The sequence below is a fragment of the Penicillium bovifimosum genome (assembly GCF_028826915.1).
Source record: "Penicillium bovifimosum strain IBT 22155 chromosome Unknown utg000003l_segment0_segment0, whole genome shotgun sequence".
Taxonomy (NCBI): domain Eukaryota; kingdom Fungi; phylum Ascomycota; class Eurotiomycetes; order Eurotiales; family Aspergillaceae; genus Penicillium; species Penicillium bovifimosum.
In genome coordinates this window covers 2,747,096-2,760,605 of record NW_026622712.1, presented here as the reverse complement: position 1 = coordinate 2,760,605, position 13,510 = coordinate 2,747,096, and the positions used below count along the sequence as shown (strand labels likewise).

The following is a 13,510-nucleotide window of genomic DNA, read 5'->3' as shown; positions in this document are numbered from 1 at the left end:
GCTGGGTCCCTTGCGTTGAGGTGATCTGCAAAGGATGCTTAGTGGGTGTGGGTTCAACAATGCTGAGAAATACATGTTCTGGGCAACATCAATCACACGGTAACACTACTGTAGAGTTTGGTTTGACTCACCCTTTGGAAGCCCAAATAGTTATGGTGGCCCAGTGGGCCTGACACTGAGCGTGCTACAAGAAAAATAAGAGCGGAATACTCGGTAGCAAAGCCTCGCTCGATCAGATACTGTCTATCCAGTGACAAATCATCCCAAATATCAGCAATGAATTCTTGCTGGTCCACACGTCCAACGACAATGCAATTTTCTGACACGTGTTGGCCAGCAAGCTGGTCAGTTGTTCTCTGCACTGATTGAATTCAGCTTCAATTCGACGACCGTGTGACGAGAGCACATAGAACGAGGACTAGGAGGAAGGAACGTATCACGTGATAGGAAGATCTCGGCTGTATTCTTCTTTACCCCTTTTTTCTCCTCTCTTCTTCTCTTTTCTTTCCTCTCTAGTCTTGTTGCCTTAGGTAAAAGGAATTGAACTCACATTCACAACCTTCGTCATCACAGACCGAGGGTCCTTCGGGAATTGAGGGGCAGTGTGACCCCTGGAATGTCGCGGAAAATTTGTTGAAACGCTGGTGACTCGATCGCCGCAAAAGCCATGTTGTCCAAGACGGTCCATCGTAACAAGTTTCGCTCCAGCAGTTTTGCTATTCCAACTGCTTCCCCCTTCCTGAACAGGCCAGCCACGGAAGGCTGCTTCACCTCACCATTGTCAGAACCGTCAGTGCCGGAGAGGGAAATGTTGTGTCTCCCAAGATGCCTTTTCATATTAGACGTGAACATCTCCGATTCCGCGAGGCAAACTTCAACGTCTAATATGAAAAGGCATCTTGGCAAACACAACATTTCCCCTCCGGCACTGATGGTTCTGACAATGGTGAGGTGAACCCACCCCTACAATTACAATTTACTTCGTTGAAAGGTGCGCAGGTATACGGAGTACTACAGTAATTCAAGACAGCCTTGGTTAGATCAATTAAGGGGTAGGGCTGTAGGGCTTATCGTAAGAGCCGCATTGAGGTGGAAGGGCAGAGACTGAGAGATTAGTTTAGGCCGGAAAGCGCCGAAACTACGCCGAAACTCTAATTTTGGAGCGGATCAGCCATCAGGGTAGTACTACTAGCTAGCCGTAGATCTATCAGCTTCCCCAGCATTGACTCTTGTCCGATAATGCTTCTTTTCTCTGTGATATTTCTGGTTAAGGTGTCTTTGATGCGCGTGTAAAGTCGACTTCAATGCTCAGGTCTTTTGTTTATCATCTCATGACACCCGGCTCAGGTCCTGCGCAGGCCCGGCCCAGTTGCTTTTACTTCCCCGCACTTGGCCACGGCCAGCATTTAAATAGACCGCCTCCATTCCCTTGAACCAAAATATTGTAAGACTTCTGGAATATCCTCACTTTCATCTCCAGTAGCTCAGATACTCTTGACTAGACATCATGGCTTCCGACACAGCACTTCTGACCCTGAATTATAAGAGCGGCCACGACAAGCCCGATACCATCTATGATGCCCAGAACTTCATCAACAACGAACTCGTATCGTCCAAAACCACTTCCTGGATCGAGGTCCATGACCCTGCAACAAACCATCTCGTCTCTCGAGTCCCCGAAGCAACCCCCGACGAGTGCAAAGCCGCAGTGATCGCAGCCCAAAATGCCTTCCCCGCATGGCGAGATACCAGCATCATGAAGCGACAAGAGATGATCTTCAAGTTGACCCACCTGGTCCGCGAGAATATGGATAACCTAGCACTTTCAATTGTTACAGAACAAGGCAAGACCTTGGCCGACGCGAAAGGTGACGTTTTGCGCGGATTGCAGGTGTGCGAGACTGCCTGCGGCATTACCACGCAGCTTCCCGGCGAGGTCCTCGAGGTGGCCAAAGATATGGAGACTCGCTCCTATCGTCTACCCCTGGGCGTCGTTGCGGCTATCTGTCCCTTCAATTTCCCCGCCATGATCCCACTATGGAGTCTCCCTATCGCCATCGTCACTGGCAACTGCATGATCCTAAAACCAACCGAGCGTGCACCTGGAGCCACAATGATCATCGCCGAGCTCTGCAAGAAAGCCGGTTTCCCACCGGGTGTGGTGAATGTCATTCACGGGTCTAAGCCCGCTGTGGACTTCATCTTGGACGCACCAGAAATCAAAGCTATCTCCTTCGTCGGCTCAAATAAGGTTGGCGAATATATCTATGACCGCGGCACCGCGAATGGAAAGCGTGTCCAGGCCAATCTGGGAGCCAAGAACCACGCAGCCCTTCTCCCAGATAGCAACAAGAAGCACGCTTTAGGTGCCATTGCCGGTGCTGCCTTTGGTGCGGCTGGTCAGCGTTGCATGGCGCTGAGTGTTTTGGTGACGGTTGGTTCGGCTCGTGAATGGATCCCCGAGTTGGTTGAGAATGCCAAGGGATACCAGGCTGGCAGCGGTTTCAACGCGCGCTCTGATCTCGGTCCATTGATTACTCCCCAAAGCCGTGACCGCTGCATCGATCTCATCACCAGTGCAGAGAAGGAGGGCGCTACCATTGCCCTAGATGGTCGGGACTTCAAGCCCGAGGGCTTCCCTAATGGAAACTGGGTGCGTGCCTTCCCTTACCTAAGACACGGCCCTACATGACCAGACTCGATGTCGCGGGCGATACATCTCATTGATTTTACTAACATATCTCCTGAAAAGGTCGGCCCAACCGTTATCACCGGCGTAAAACCCACAATGAAATGCTATAGGGAAGAAATCTTCGGTCCTGTACTGCTCTGCATCGAGGCCGATACAATCAACAGCGCAATCGACCTGATAAACAGCAACGAATGGGGCAATGGCGCAGTCATCTTCACCCAGTCAGGTTCTAGCGCGACACACTTCCAAAAGCGAGTCGAGGCCGGACAGGTTGGAATTAACGTTCCCATTCCCGTCCCTCTTCCGATGTTCTCTTTTACTGGCAGTAAGCGCAGCGTCGCAGGAACTGGTCTGCTGAACTTCTATGGCAAGGACGGCCTCCGTTTCTATACGCAGTGGAAAACTGTTACATCGCTTTGGAGGACGGAAGATGCGACTGAGCTTGAGAAACCCACATCCATGGTCTGAGTTTGCTGGGCTGATTGTTAGAGATCCTTAAATGTCATATTACATATGTCCTGCATCCTTTTATGGTATTTGAAACGCATTGCATGCGGAGCATTAGGTATGATGTTGGAGCAACCACTTTGCCTTTCCTTTATACAGAGGTAGCTTTGCGAATAACTATCTTCCACAGACCCTTGGAGCCTTGGAGGTATAGATCCCACGAGAATTCAGAGCCTCTTGAATATCCTTGAGCCGTTGCATGTTGAGCTAGGTTGCCATAACCGTGGGATTATTGGGGCAATTCGTAGGGATATAGCCTCGCCAGTTGGCGGAAAGCTCGCCAAACATGCGTCTGGAACTGGGCTCCCTCGCCAGGGTATTGGAACATAGGTATACGTGCTCACAAGCTTCTTAAGTTCTCACTCTTACTGTGTATAAATTAACTGCTCTCCATGTATAACTAGACATTTTCCAAGAACTTGGACACGGAGGGCGCTCCCTGGTAGTACTCCGAAAAGCGGAAGCGGGTCGGTCCGCGACGCGCGACACGTGGGTCGGGATCTACCTACGTCATACAGGAAACATACGTTGACAGTTGACAGTTGACACTACGAAAGACCGCTGAAAATCTTCATGCGTTGGAAACAAGACCAATAGGCTGGCAGCGAAGCTACGAGCCACAAAGATCCCTTCTCCGATCCCGTGCCACTGGCTCGAGGATTGATGAAAAGATGGGCCCCTCATTAGGGGGGTGTCTGGGGGAAGTGCCAAAAATTATGCCTATCGTCGGTTGCCCGCGACCAGATAGTCCTCACGCGATGTGCAATGCGTGAGGACCATCTGTGGTGCCTGTCTTCGTGATCACAGACACCAAAGCAGCGGTAATGCCAAACACTGAGGAGAAGGAGAAGAAGAAGAAGAAGAAGAAGAAGAAAGAGGACGGAGGCGAAGGCGATATTTATCGACGAGGTCACGCGACATCCCTACAGACACTGTGAGTCTGTGACACAGTTATGAGCTGTCCACGTGAGTTGTCCACGTGGGACATAGGTATTTGTCTCCAGTGTTATGTGTAGAAGGAGCTGAGTTGTCTTCGTTCCTTCCCTCGACCACATTGCCGGTTTTCCAGGTGCTTGAATGCTCTCCCGGCAGGGTGTCACACTGCCCAGGTGGGCGCCCGTCAATACCGGTTTCGGGGTTCGACAAGTATCAGCACCCTCAAGCTTGAAAGACAGCCATAACTTCAACATAAGGACAATGGTAGGAAGCCCGGGGCTGGTTGCATTATAGGCATGATGCTATTCGGTTATAGAGCTTGGGGTTCTTGGTTGCACACCGTCCCGTCCGATGTCTTTGAAATGCAACTGGTTTATTAAAGACACTGTACACATGCCATGTTCACTTTTGTATGCAGTTAACACTTGCAGATACACGCTTAACGTGTTACCTGGGTGATTTGTCTCCCACCGAGCCGCAGGCCGGGCTTGAGTCTTCTATGTACAAGTTCTATGTATATCCATATTCTTCCAATCTATGTAATATTCGCACAAACGTCTATACCGCACCTTGGCCAGTCATGCTATGGCCCGAGACAGGCAGTGGAGCACGCTGCACTCCCCAAGCCCCCCTGCGAGCTTGTGCGCGTAGAATCGAACCAGAAGACCGACGGAGACTGGGCCAATGATGGTATTCAAAAGGATGGCCCAGACGCCAGTATAGAAGCCTTCGTCACTGACGTATGGAGTTTCGTTGTGTCCGATTTCGATGATCAAAAGCCCAATCTCACCACGTGCTACCATGGCAGATCCCAATAGCGTTGCGGCCAGCCAGACCTGTTGCCACGTCTTCCCATTCTCCTGATCGCTATGCTCTTCATCGTTTGGGTCGGAGACATCATTTTTTGGCTCACCCTGCGGTTTCTGCTCTTCGTGTGACTCTTTCTGAGAGTTTCTACCCGCTAGTTGCCATATGGGGACCCAGATTCCGACGATGCACTAGATAGTTATGTTAAATTCAGTCGCCACAAAACCAACTCTTAGGTAAGGGTATCATACCTTTGCAAACGCCATCAGGAGAGTAAAGACTACCCCTTTCCAAATTCGTTCCCCGGTCCACAGCTTCAAGAACGGAATGGCGAATCCGATACTTGAGAAGAACATCGGTTCCATTAAATACTGCTGGGGTCCCAATAGGTATTTCTCAAAGGTGTGAATGAAAGTGGGACTTTTATCGGCCTCGCGCTCGCCTTGTTCGCGGCTTAGAACGACAAATGGTCCCTCGGGGTGCTTGCTCGGTATGTATGTAAGAAATACACCCGCCAGGAAGGCACCGAATAAGACGGATGTACCTGTAAAGCCAGCGATGGCAACAAAAGCCGAAAGAACAAGCGTCATAAGGATGATGTTGGAGATATGGTCGAAACGCGCAAAGCGGTATTCAATGAACTTTCGAAAGAATGGCGCAAAAACCCATTTAGTAACGATAGGAGTCATGACGGCCATGCCTATCGATGCCACTATGGGACGCCCGATGAGCCATCCCAGGTTGACATCACCGTCACCTGAAAGTTTGCCCAAATCACCAATCACACTGTTTAAACGGTTAGCTAAAAACCATACGCCATACCCTAGTGCAGATAAGTAACACACCTTAACATGACAAGTCCTACAACATCGTCGATAACAGCCGCGCTCACCAGAACTGATCCTACTCGAGTCTCGGCGAGGTTGACTGTGTCGGACGCAGAGCTGATCACAGCAAAGGTGGTTCCTAATATTTATCAGCAATCGAGACATACTCAACCGAATTGCTAGGAAGATAGCTTACCGAGTGAAGTAGCGGAAAGAGATGCGCCGATGATGAAGGTCTCGACCGCACCTAGTCCATGTTAGCCGTTTGCTGTAGAAACTGAGGCAGATAAAACCAACCATATCCGAAGCCGAGAAAAAGCAAAAGGTATGAAAGACCAATAGGAAATAAAACTCCAGTTGCGGCGCCGATCATACTCAAAGTGAAGTTCTGCTTGAGCAAGTCCACACGGGCGCCAAGACCGCCTAGAAGGGATGACATCAGTATCAGGAAAAGAAGTGATGCCAAGCAACCAGCCAAGAATGCCAAGATGAAATTTCCGCTCACCCTCAAAAATGATCAAAATGAGACCGACATATCCAAGAGTAACGAAGGTCTCTTGCCAGTGATGTTGAAGGATATTGGCCAGGGGTACACCGTAGATGATGCCGACGGCGATTTGACCTATGATTCCGGCCTGGATTACCGTTGCGGAGACCCATCTTGCAAGAGAAAGGAAAAAGAAGAAAGAAACGATAATGAGGATATCGACAGCTGCAGGGATTGATCAGTGAGGAAATGAGTCGAGGTCAATCGGCATATGCTTGTGTACATACTTCCAGGTTCGTGGTATGGGAGGAAACCACCGGCCATGCTCGACGCTTTTATTTCACCTTGTAGGAAGGAACAAGATTGAAGAATGAAGAAGAGTGTGGCATTGAAGAAGTGTTGAAGAGTACAGTACGGAGTAGTCCATTGCAATCGTCGGTGGATTCGAAAACCTAAGCCACAGGATTACCAGAAACGAAAGGCAAAGGCTTGTACCCACCAAGGTATTTGCCTTACACGGTAATTACGAGTAGAATATGTGGACCTGTGAAAATGACGCCGAAAACGTTACCTCAGCATGCATGCACCTCACTGATTGGCTGGATCATGCTCACATGACCAACCTAACCACGATAGGGTCAGCCACATTGTGTTTTGAGTAGTACATACACAGTAAAAATTGGGTATCGTCACAGACCTCAGCAGTGCCACCACTCGGTGCGTTTAATTTCGCCATCAATAATATCTCAACAACCACAGACCTGACCATGTTCGATTGTAGATATGAAGTGGAAGTTATGTATGTCTTTCCTGTAACCAACCAAGGTACTCTGATCATCAGTCACGTGATCTGCCTGTCACCTGACCACTACACACTATCCGGATTCCGGAGTTCTCCCACAAATACACAGTAGCTAGTTTTCCTTCTCCTTTCTCTTTCCTCCTTAACGCATCTGAGATTACTTGAATCAATATACTTTCCGACTTTCGTCAAGTATCTCTCGACAACCTGCCTGTCGATCACTCCCCGCGTCGTTCGCAAACAGCGCCGCATGATCTCCCAAACAATTACCCCTATGCCCGCGGGTTGTCTGATCGGGAAAGGGTTGGTATGGTACTTCAGCAGATACATGAACAACATCGCTGGGGCCTCAAATTCCTTCTTTACCACCTGATAATGGCGCAGGCTGAGGAGAAACATGCTTGGAGCTTGCTCAGTTTCATAAACCCGAACTTGAGCTCGGCCAGTTTATCATAGACGAGACACTTGATCAACTGCATGTGCTTCACGTGTGCAGTCCCATGCTCCTAACTTGAGGAATTGCCTTGTCTGTATCATGACACAGCAGCGCCCGAGTGCTCGGGATACATCTCAGGTCTGTTCCTTGACCCCCTTCTCTTGGGCTTCTTGTATGATCTCCTGTGCCTTGATGATTTATGGCGAGGCCAGGAGTAAAGCAGCTTTCAGCCCAGAGTCGACAGTCCTATGTGGATGTTCAGTTAAATGAACTTCAGTTCACGAAAGCTCTAGTCGATACTGGTTGTATTACCTTTGCGACTATCAGTATTTCTTTGGGGCGACGCAGACACAGTCGCCTACGCGTATGATAAATTGGAGGTATTTGACGGAATCTTGTTCGAATTCAGACTTCGCGATGTCACACTGTAGGCCCGCGCGCTTGAGCTTTTCGAGCACCTGCTTCACTTTCTCTCGGTGGTCTTCGAGGGAGCCATTCGAGTAGATACTTATGTCATCGACGTAAGCTGCCCGATACAAACTCATCGAGGTGTCCTTGCAATACCTGGTTGATGTACCTCTGGAAGGCGGCGGGGGCGCCAGTGAGGCCAAACCTACGTACATCGAATCATTATGCGAGCCGGGCTGCCGAACTGGATGCTTTTACCAATAATATACCCTTATGAAAGCATTGCAAAGGTCCATTCCATTTCAATAGGCTAAGAGATAAACGGAAAAAGAAACTAAGGGACAAGACACTGAGTGATCCTCAACGAGATCAAATCTTCAATCTTCCTCGGCAAATTCCCTCTGAAAAAAAAAGAAAAGCTGAAAAACGGAAAAATTGAAATACTGGAAAACTAGAAACGCCTACTTGCCTTCCCGCGTGGAAGGAGAATCCTTTTCGGTCGAAGATGACCACTGGGCGCGACGTCGTTGCGCCCAAGAGCGAATGGGTTGTCCCCAAGAGCGGTAGCCTAGGCGTGCGACCGACCCCCCTGAGGGGGAGGCAGGAGCAAGGGTCTGGGAAGCAGGAGCAACGTTCTGGAACAATGACCGTGCCGTAGAGGGGAGCGGATCGCGCTCTGTTCCAGGGAATGGGGAATCAAAACGGATGTGCCCAGGCAAAGATCGTCCCACAGAGGGGCGCATGGTTGGATTGCCCTCCCTGGTTATGGAAAAGTCCGCTGGGATACGCTGGGGCAATGATCCTGCAGCAGGATAACGGGTAACACGACTCGATGGCCGAGGAAGCAGTCTCTGATATGGGTTCTGCACATTCGAACTATTCCGGGTGTGTGGTGGCGCAACTGTATCTTGGCTTTGAGATTCATTGTTATCGACACCTGTGAGAAAGGTCAGATCCTTTTTTTTTTGGCCAGGAGACAGGAGCTTTACCTTGCTGGGTGGTGCTGGTAAGGGCGCCACGCAGGGAACTGGCGGCGTCCGGGCGAGGAAATGGTGCCTGCGAGCCTGCAAAGCGACCGTTAGTAAAGAACACCTGCAGTCAGTCAGTATTGCCGCTTGAAGGGGACTAGAGAGGCATTCGTTGATCGTACCTTGGGTCGCTCCTCAGGAGGTCGGGTCATAACTGAGTTCTGGTGGCATGAGTTCACCAGATCTTCCTTTCCTTGAACCACTTTTGAATCCTATCAGATACCCATACCTGATTATCACGACTGGGGGCACGTACCGGCATAGCAGAATTTCACTGGCTCCTCCGCATATTGACAGCCGGGCCTATAATGGTTAGCAAGCGGGTATGTAACTGCTACATTCAAGAGAAAGATACCATTTTTTGCCCTGTAGCTCAAGGTGAAGATAAAAGGAACCGGTCAGCGAGCTGTCAAGGTATCACAAGCTGGACAGGGGGTAACTCACGCGAATAATATGCAAAGGCTATGAATCGTGTTAGTGAAAGGTCGAAAAGAAAGCAATATTGGGACTGAAAAGACACAAAATCGGAGAAGCGGAAGACATGATGATAAAGAGAGGAGAGGAAATGGGATCAAATGGGATCGAATCGAAAGAATACTTACATCCACAAAGTTGACAAATGCGTAACCGAAACTAGAAGAGTGAGTATTCGCAAGAGACCTTTGGGAACGCGAAACTTACTTGAAGCGCGATTGCCTTCCTGCTAAAGATTAGTTTCCAATTCAAATGAATCGTTCAAGGAGTGTTCACTTGCCTATACGCAAGAACAAGAAATCGTACGCTCCACGACTAGTTCGATTCAAGACTTCGATCACTTGGTTCTATGGGGGGGATTGTATTAGCATCCACAAGATCTAACAGACATGAGATCTGACTTACGCAATCAAGGAATCTCGGAATGTTCTGAATCATGATCTGTGACGATGCATTATGTGAGATGTTGTAATATAATAGATGAAGGGGGTTAACTGACCGTGGTACGTTCGTCCGTTCCATGTAGAATCCTTTCGAGGCTGATTGTCCGCCCACGGTACTCTACCGTGTCCTCCCTGATCGTCGGCAAAGTCTCAACCCCACCGCTCTTGCCTTGGTGAACGGTCACAGGACTTTGTTGGCCAAAGTTGGGGGGCAAGGATGACGAAAAACTCCCCCCACGCGAGACCTCGAAACGGAAATCCTGTGGAAACGTTAGCAACTGCTTATATCAAGTAGACAAGTAGATCAGGGAAGGGATGAAGGGAGTACCTCAAGGACGTAATGTTGGGGTCCCTCGGCGCCTTGGCCGGTGCGAGAGTTGCCAGGACACATATTAGAGATGATGGGGGGAACCAGACTGGGTTGTTCCTGGCATCGCAAAGCGGAAGAGGCGTAACCGGGTGTGAAGTGAATAGGCGTCGGGCTTGTCGTTGCCCGCTGCTCCGTGGGCCAAGGCCACCGCGACAGGTACCAGGCCATGAATTCTGGCCACGGTTCACTGGCGCAGAAAAATTAACAACGATGCTTTATATAGATTTACCAATGTTGATGAGTGACTTACTCGACAGCAGGGACGACTTCCTGGTCAGGGGAAGCCTCCAGACGCGAAGGCTGTGAAGCTCTCGTAGAGTCAACCACAGCCAGACCTGCAGAGGGGGAGCCTTGGGTTGAGGAGGCCCCCTGCGCATGCACATTAGCCTGTGCAGCCATGATGTCTAGTCGCGCACGGTCACCAGATGTAGATGGAGATGTGAAAAAAAATTGAGAAAATAGGTCACAGGAAAGGGCAAAGGCACAGGACACAGAAATGAAGGAAAAACGGAAGATAGACGAGAGAAGAGCATGAAAAGGGAAGAAGATCTTGCAGAAGCACAGAGATCTTGACAATAATGAATAAACCGCTTGTGGCCGACGACAGCGACGACGGCGCCGCAACGGGCGGCATAATCGATTTGACAGTGTCGGATGTCAAGTCGACGCCGTCGGCGATGTTGGATGTGAGCAACGGCAGTTGCGGAGATACATTGCACATGTAGCACCAAGAATGCCGCCGACGACTTGCGGAGGCTGTCCGCTACTACCAAGGCCTCCACTGGTATTGGGAATGCATACCAGTGGCTCCTGGAGACTGATTGTTCATCGTGCTTCTGCAGGGCAAGATCTGCAAAGATCTTCTTTCCTTTTCATCGTCTTCTTCCTCGTGTATCTTCCTTTCTTCCTCCATTTCTGTGTCCTTTGCCTTTGTCCTTTCCTGTGACCTATTTTATCAATTTTCTTTCACATCTCCATCTACATCTAGTGATCGTGCGTCACTAGACATCATGGCTGCACAGACTAATGTGCATGCGCAGGGGGCCTCCTCAACCCAAGGCTCCCCCTCGGCGGATCTGGCTTTATTTGACTCCACGGACCACGCGAGCTTCACAGCCGTCACCTCTGCAGGCTTCTATTGAACAGGAAGTCATCCCTGCTGTTGAGTACCTAAGTCACTCATCAGCATTCGTGAATATATATAGAGCATCGTTGTAATGTTTCTGCGGCAATAAATCGTGGGCAGAATGCATGGAGTGGTACCTGTGGCGGTGGCCTTAGCCCACGCCGCAAGAAGCAACCGCAAGCCCTTTCATCAACTTCCATTGCATATGGACGATCGACAGGCTGGGGATGACTAACTTTGTAAACTTTTTCATTGTCAGCAATGATCCTTTATGGTAGAGGGATGGTGAACTCGAGCAGACTTGGAGGGTAGATAATGCAATAAGGTGTATAATGCAGTAAAAGTCGAAGGTATGCAGATGCAAGGAATTTTGGAAGTGAAGAAGGCCTCTAAATAATACGATGGGTGTAAATAGCGCTAGCAGTAGCGCTATTCAGTTTATGGACTAGCGTAGATGTCTATTTGCACGTGTACCACGTGGTTAGAATATGATGATGTCCTCATTGACCCTAACCTAAGGCCTCCGTACATCGTGTAGGCTATCTTACATTGACTAGACAAGTAGGCTTAAGTTTTAACACGTCCTTCGACTCACACACCGCACCGCCCCTACGCACCAATGCGGCAGTGAGCAACAGGCGGAGGCATTTCTCCGGCTTCTTCCATCGGCGTTTTGCGTTCCAGCTTTCACCTCCCACGAAAGTAACTGGACTAATGCACTGGCAGCACTGCCTAGTGCCTACCAGGGATGAGGCCTGAAGATAACCTATGTATTCCTACACCGCAACGGTGGACTATCAGACGATCCGTCCATGGGCGAGATGGCAGTCCGCCATGGAGGTATTTCTTTGGATGGCCAAGATAGCGACAAAGTCTACCCCTTTGCTCTATTGGTGCTTCAGTGTTTCGGGCGCAGAGGAGATGATGAGTGGCTAGCTTATTGTGAAGCTTTGTGATTACAGTATGGTCTTGTGCGCTTTGATGGAGCCCAGAGATGCCAAGGGAACCAATCCAAAGCGAATGAATGAATCAACCTATTGAGCACGCTAGAGACAAAGCAGAGGCGAGGGCATATTGTGTGTCTTACCTACGCAACGGCACGTGAGATCACGGCATCTGCTAAGTCGTATGACTTGGATTGTGTTTACTGTCTAGAGTCTCTGCACGCATGGCAATGTCGACAGACAGAATAATTACTTATCGATGCCCACCTAGCCCACTCATGTCTGCACACTCTGTATATCCATTCCCGGATAATGATTCATCATATAAGTACGAGGATATCTACCTCCAGTCAGGCCCGTCGTGCTTCAAGAACAGTTACATTCATACTGTTTCCACGTATCCAGAGCGATGTTAAGGTGTGTTCATGATTCAATTACTGTTCAATCTGGAGCTCATTCAAAAGCATCATTAATTTGGCCGGGCTAATGTTATTCTGAACAGTGGATCCCTCCATCATGACCAACGTTTTCACTTTGTCTGATGCAATATCTTCAAACCTCTCTCACTCCTTCCTGACCAAGTTCTACAAACCAAGGTCACCATGGGAAATTCAACCATTTTGAGCATTTTCCAGGCCACTGTGCCAACAAGCTTCTTGGGACAGAACCCCAACTACCGTGAGGCAACCCGTGGCTTGCCCTTCACGCAATTCATCTCGAAAAAAGACAGCTCCAAGGTGAAAAACCTCCATTCCCAGGGACAGACTCGGTCGGGCTGTTCCCGCCAAGAGTTCCCTCTCCGCCTCCATGGGAAGGAGAGCGCCCACCGTTTCCGAGGGGCCTGCAATATTTGGTGGATTTTGCTCGGGGCTGACGAGTGGCTGTCATGGCCACGGCAATCTCAGTGAGGGCTTGTGGATGAATCATCTCCGAATGGTTGACGGATATTTGCCGCATGGGAATACCGTCTACCGTTGCTATTAGCAGATGGTGATAGGTGACGTCGCTCGCGGCATCGCTGGATGCTTGGATGCGCTTTGTGCTCACGGGGATAGTCATTCGATAATACGTCGGAAGCAGCTGGCCTCTCAGCTATGCCTGGACTCAGCGGATGACCCTACTCAGTAGAGAAAGCCATGCCGGGTTTCCAATTGGGCATCTGTGAGCCTCACTCCCTTGGCACGCCTAAATCAAACAGGTTAGCAAATGACCAACGTGGTTTC

At 49.7% G+C, this 13,510-nt stretch overlaps 4 protein-coding genes across 4 annotated transcripts; 2 read left to right on the top strand and 2 right to left on the bottom strand.

Moving 5' to 3' along the window:
- Window positions 1–1,507: 1,507 nt before the first annotated feature.
- N7515_004085 (CoA-acylating methylmalonate-semialdehyde dehydrogenase) lies at window positions 1,508–3,160 on the top strand (the record flags this gene model as incomplete). Its single annotated transcript, XM_056664829.1, has 2 exons — window positions 1,508–2,653; window positions 2,753–3,160. 2 exons carry the CDS (start codon window positions 1,508–1,510, stop codon window positions 3,158–3,160), a joined length of 1,554 nt encoding a protein of 517 aa, XP_056523886.1.
- Window positions 3,161–4,713: 1,553 nt separating this feature from the next.
- On the bottom strand, window positions 4,714–6,580 carry N7515_004084 (cation:proton antiporter; the record flags this gene model as incomplete). The annotated part of the gene is made up of 7 exons (XM_056664828.1): window positions 4,714–5,133; window positions 5,194–5,728; window positions 5,788–5,908; window positions 5,966–6,016; window positions 6,067–6,192; window positions 6,275–6,481; window positions 6,544–6,580. 7 exons carry the CDS (start codon window positions 6,578–6,580, stop codon window positions 4,714–4,716), a joined length of 1,497 nt encoding a protein of 498 aa, XP_056523885.1.
- Window positions 6,581–8,363: 1,783 nt separating this feature from the next.
- N7515_004083 (uncharacterized protein) lies at window positions 8,364–10,616 on the bottom strand (the record flags this gene model as incomplete). The annotated part of the gene is made up of 13 exons (XM_056664827.1): window positions 8,364–8,839; window positions 8,892–8,994; window positions 9,053–9,132; window positions 9,187–9,233; window positions 9,286–9,296; window positions 9,375–9,392; window positions 9,533–9,563; window positions 9,612–9,630; window positions 9,691–9,751; window positions 9,810–9,845; window positions 9,904–10,107; window positions 10,176–10,404; window positions 10,468–10,616. The coding sequence occupies 13 exons, from the start codon at window positions 10,614–10,616 to the stop codon at window positions 8,364–8,366; spliced, it is 1,464 nt and encodes a 487-aa protein (XP_056523884.1).
- A 179-nt stretch (window positions 10,617–10,795) lies between these two features.
- N7515_004082 (uncharacterized protein) lies at window positions 10,796–11,038 on the top strand (the record flags this gene model as incomplete). Its single annotated transcript, XM_056664826.1, has 2 exons — window positions 10,796–10,903; window positions 10,943–11,038. 2 exons carry the CDS (start codon window positions 10,796–10,798, stop codon window positions 11,036–11,038), a joined length of 204 nt encoding a protein of 67 aa, XP_056523883.1.
- Between the last annotated feature and the right edge of the window lie 2,472 nt (window positions 11,039–13,510).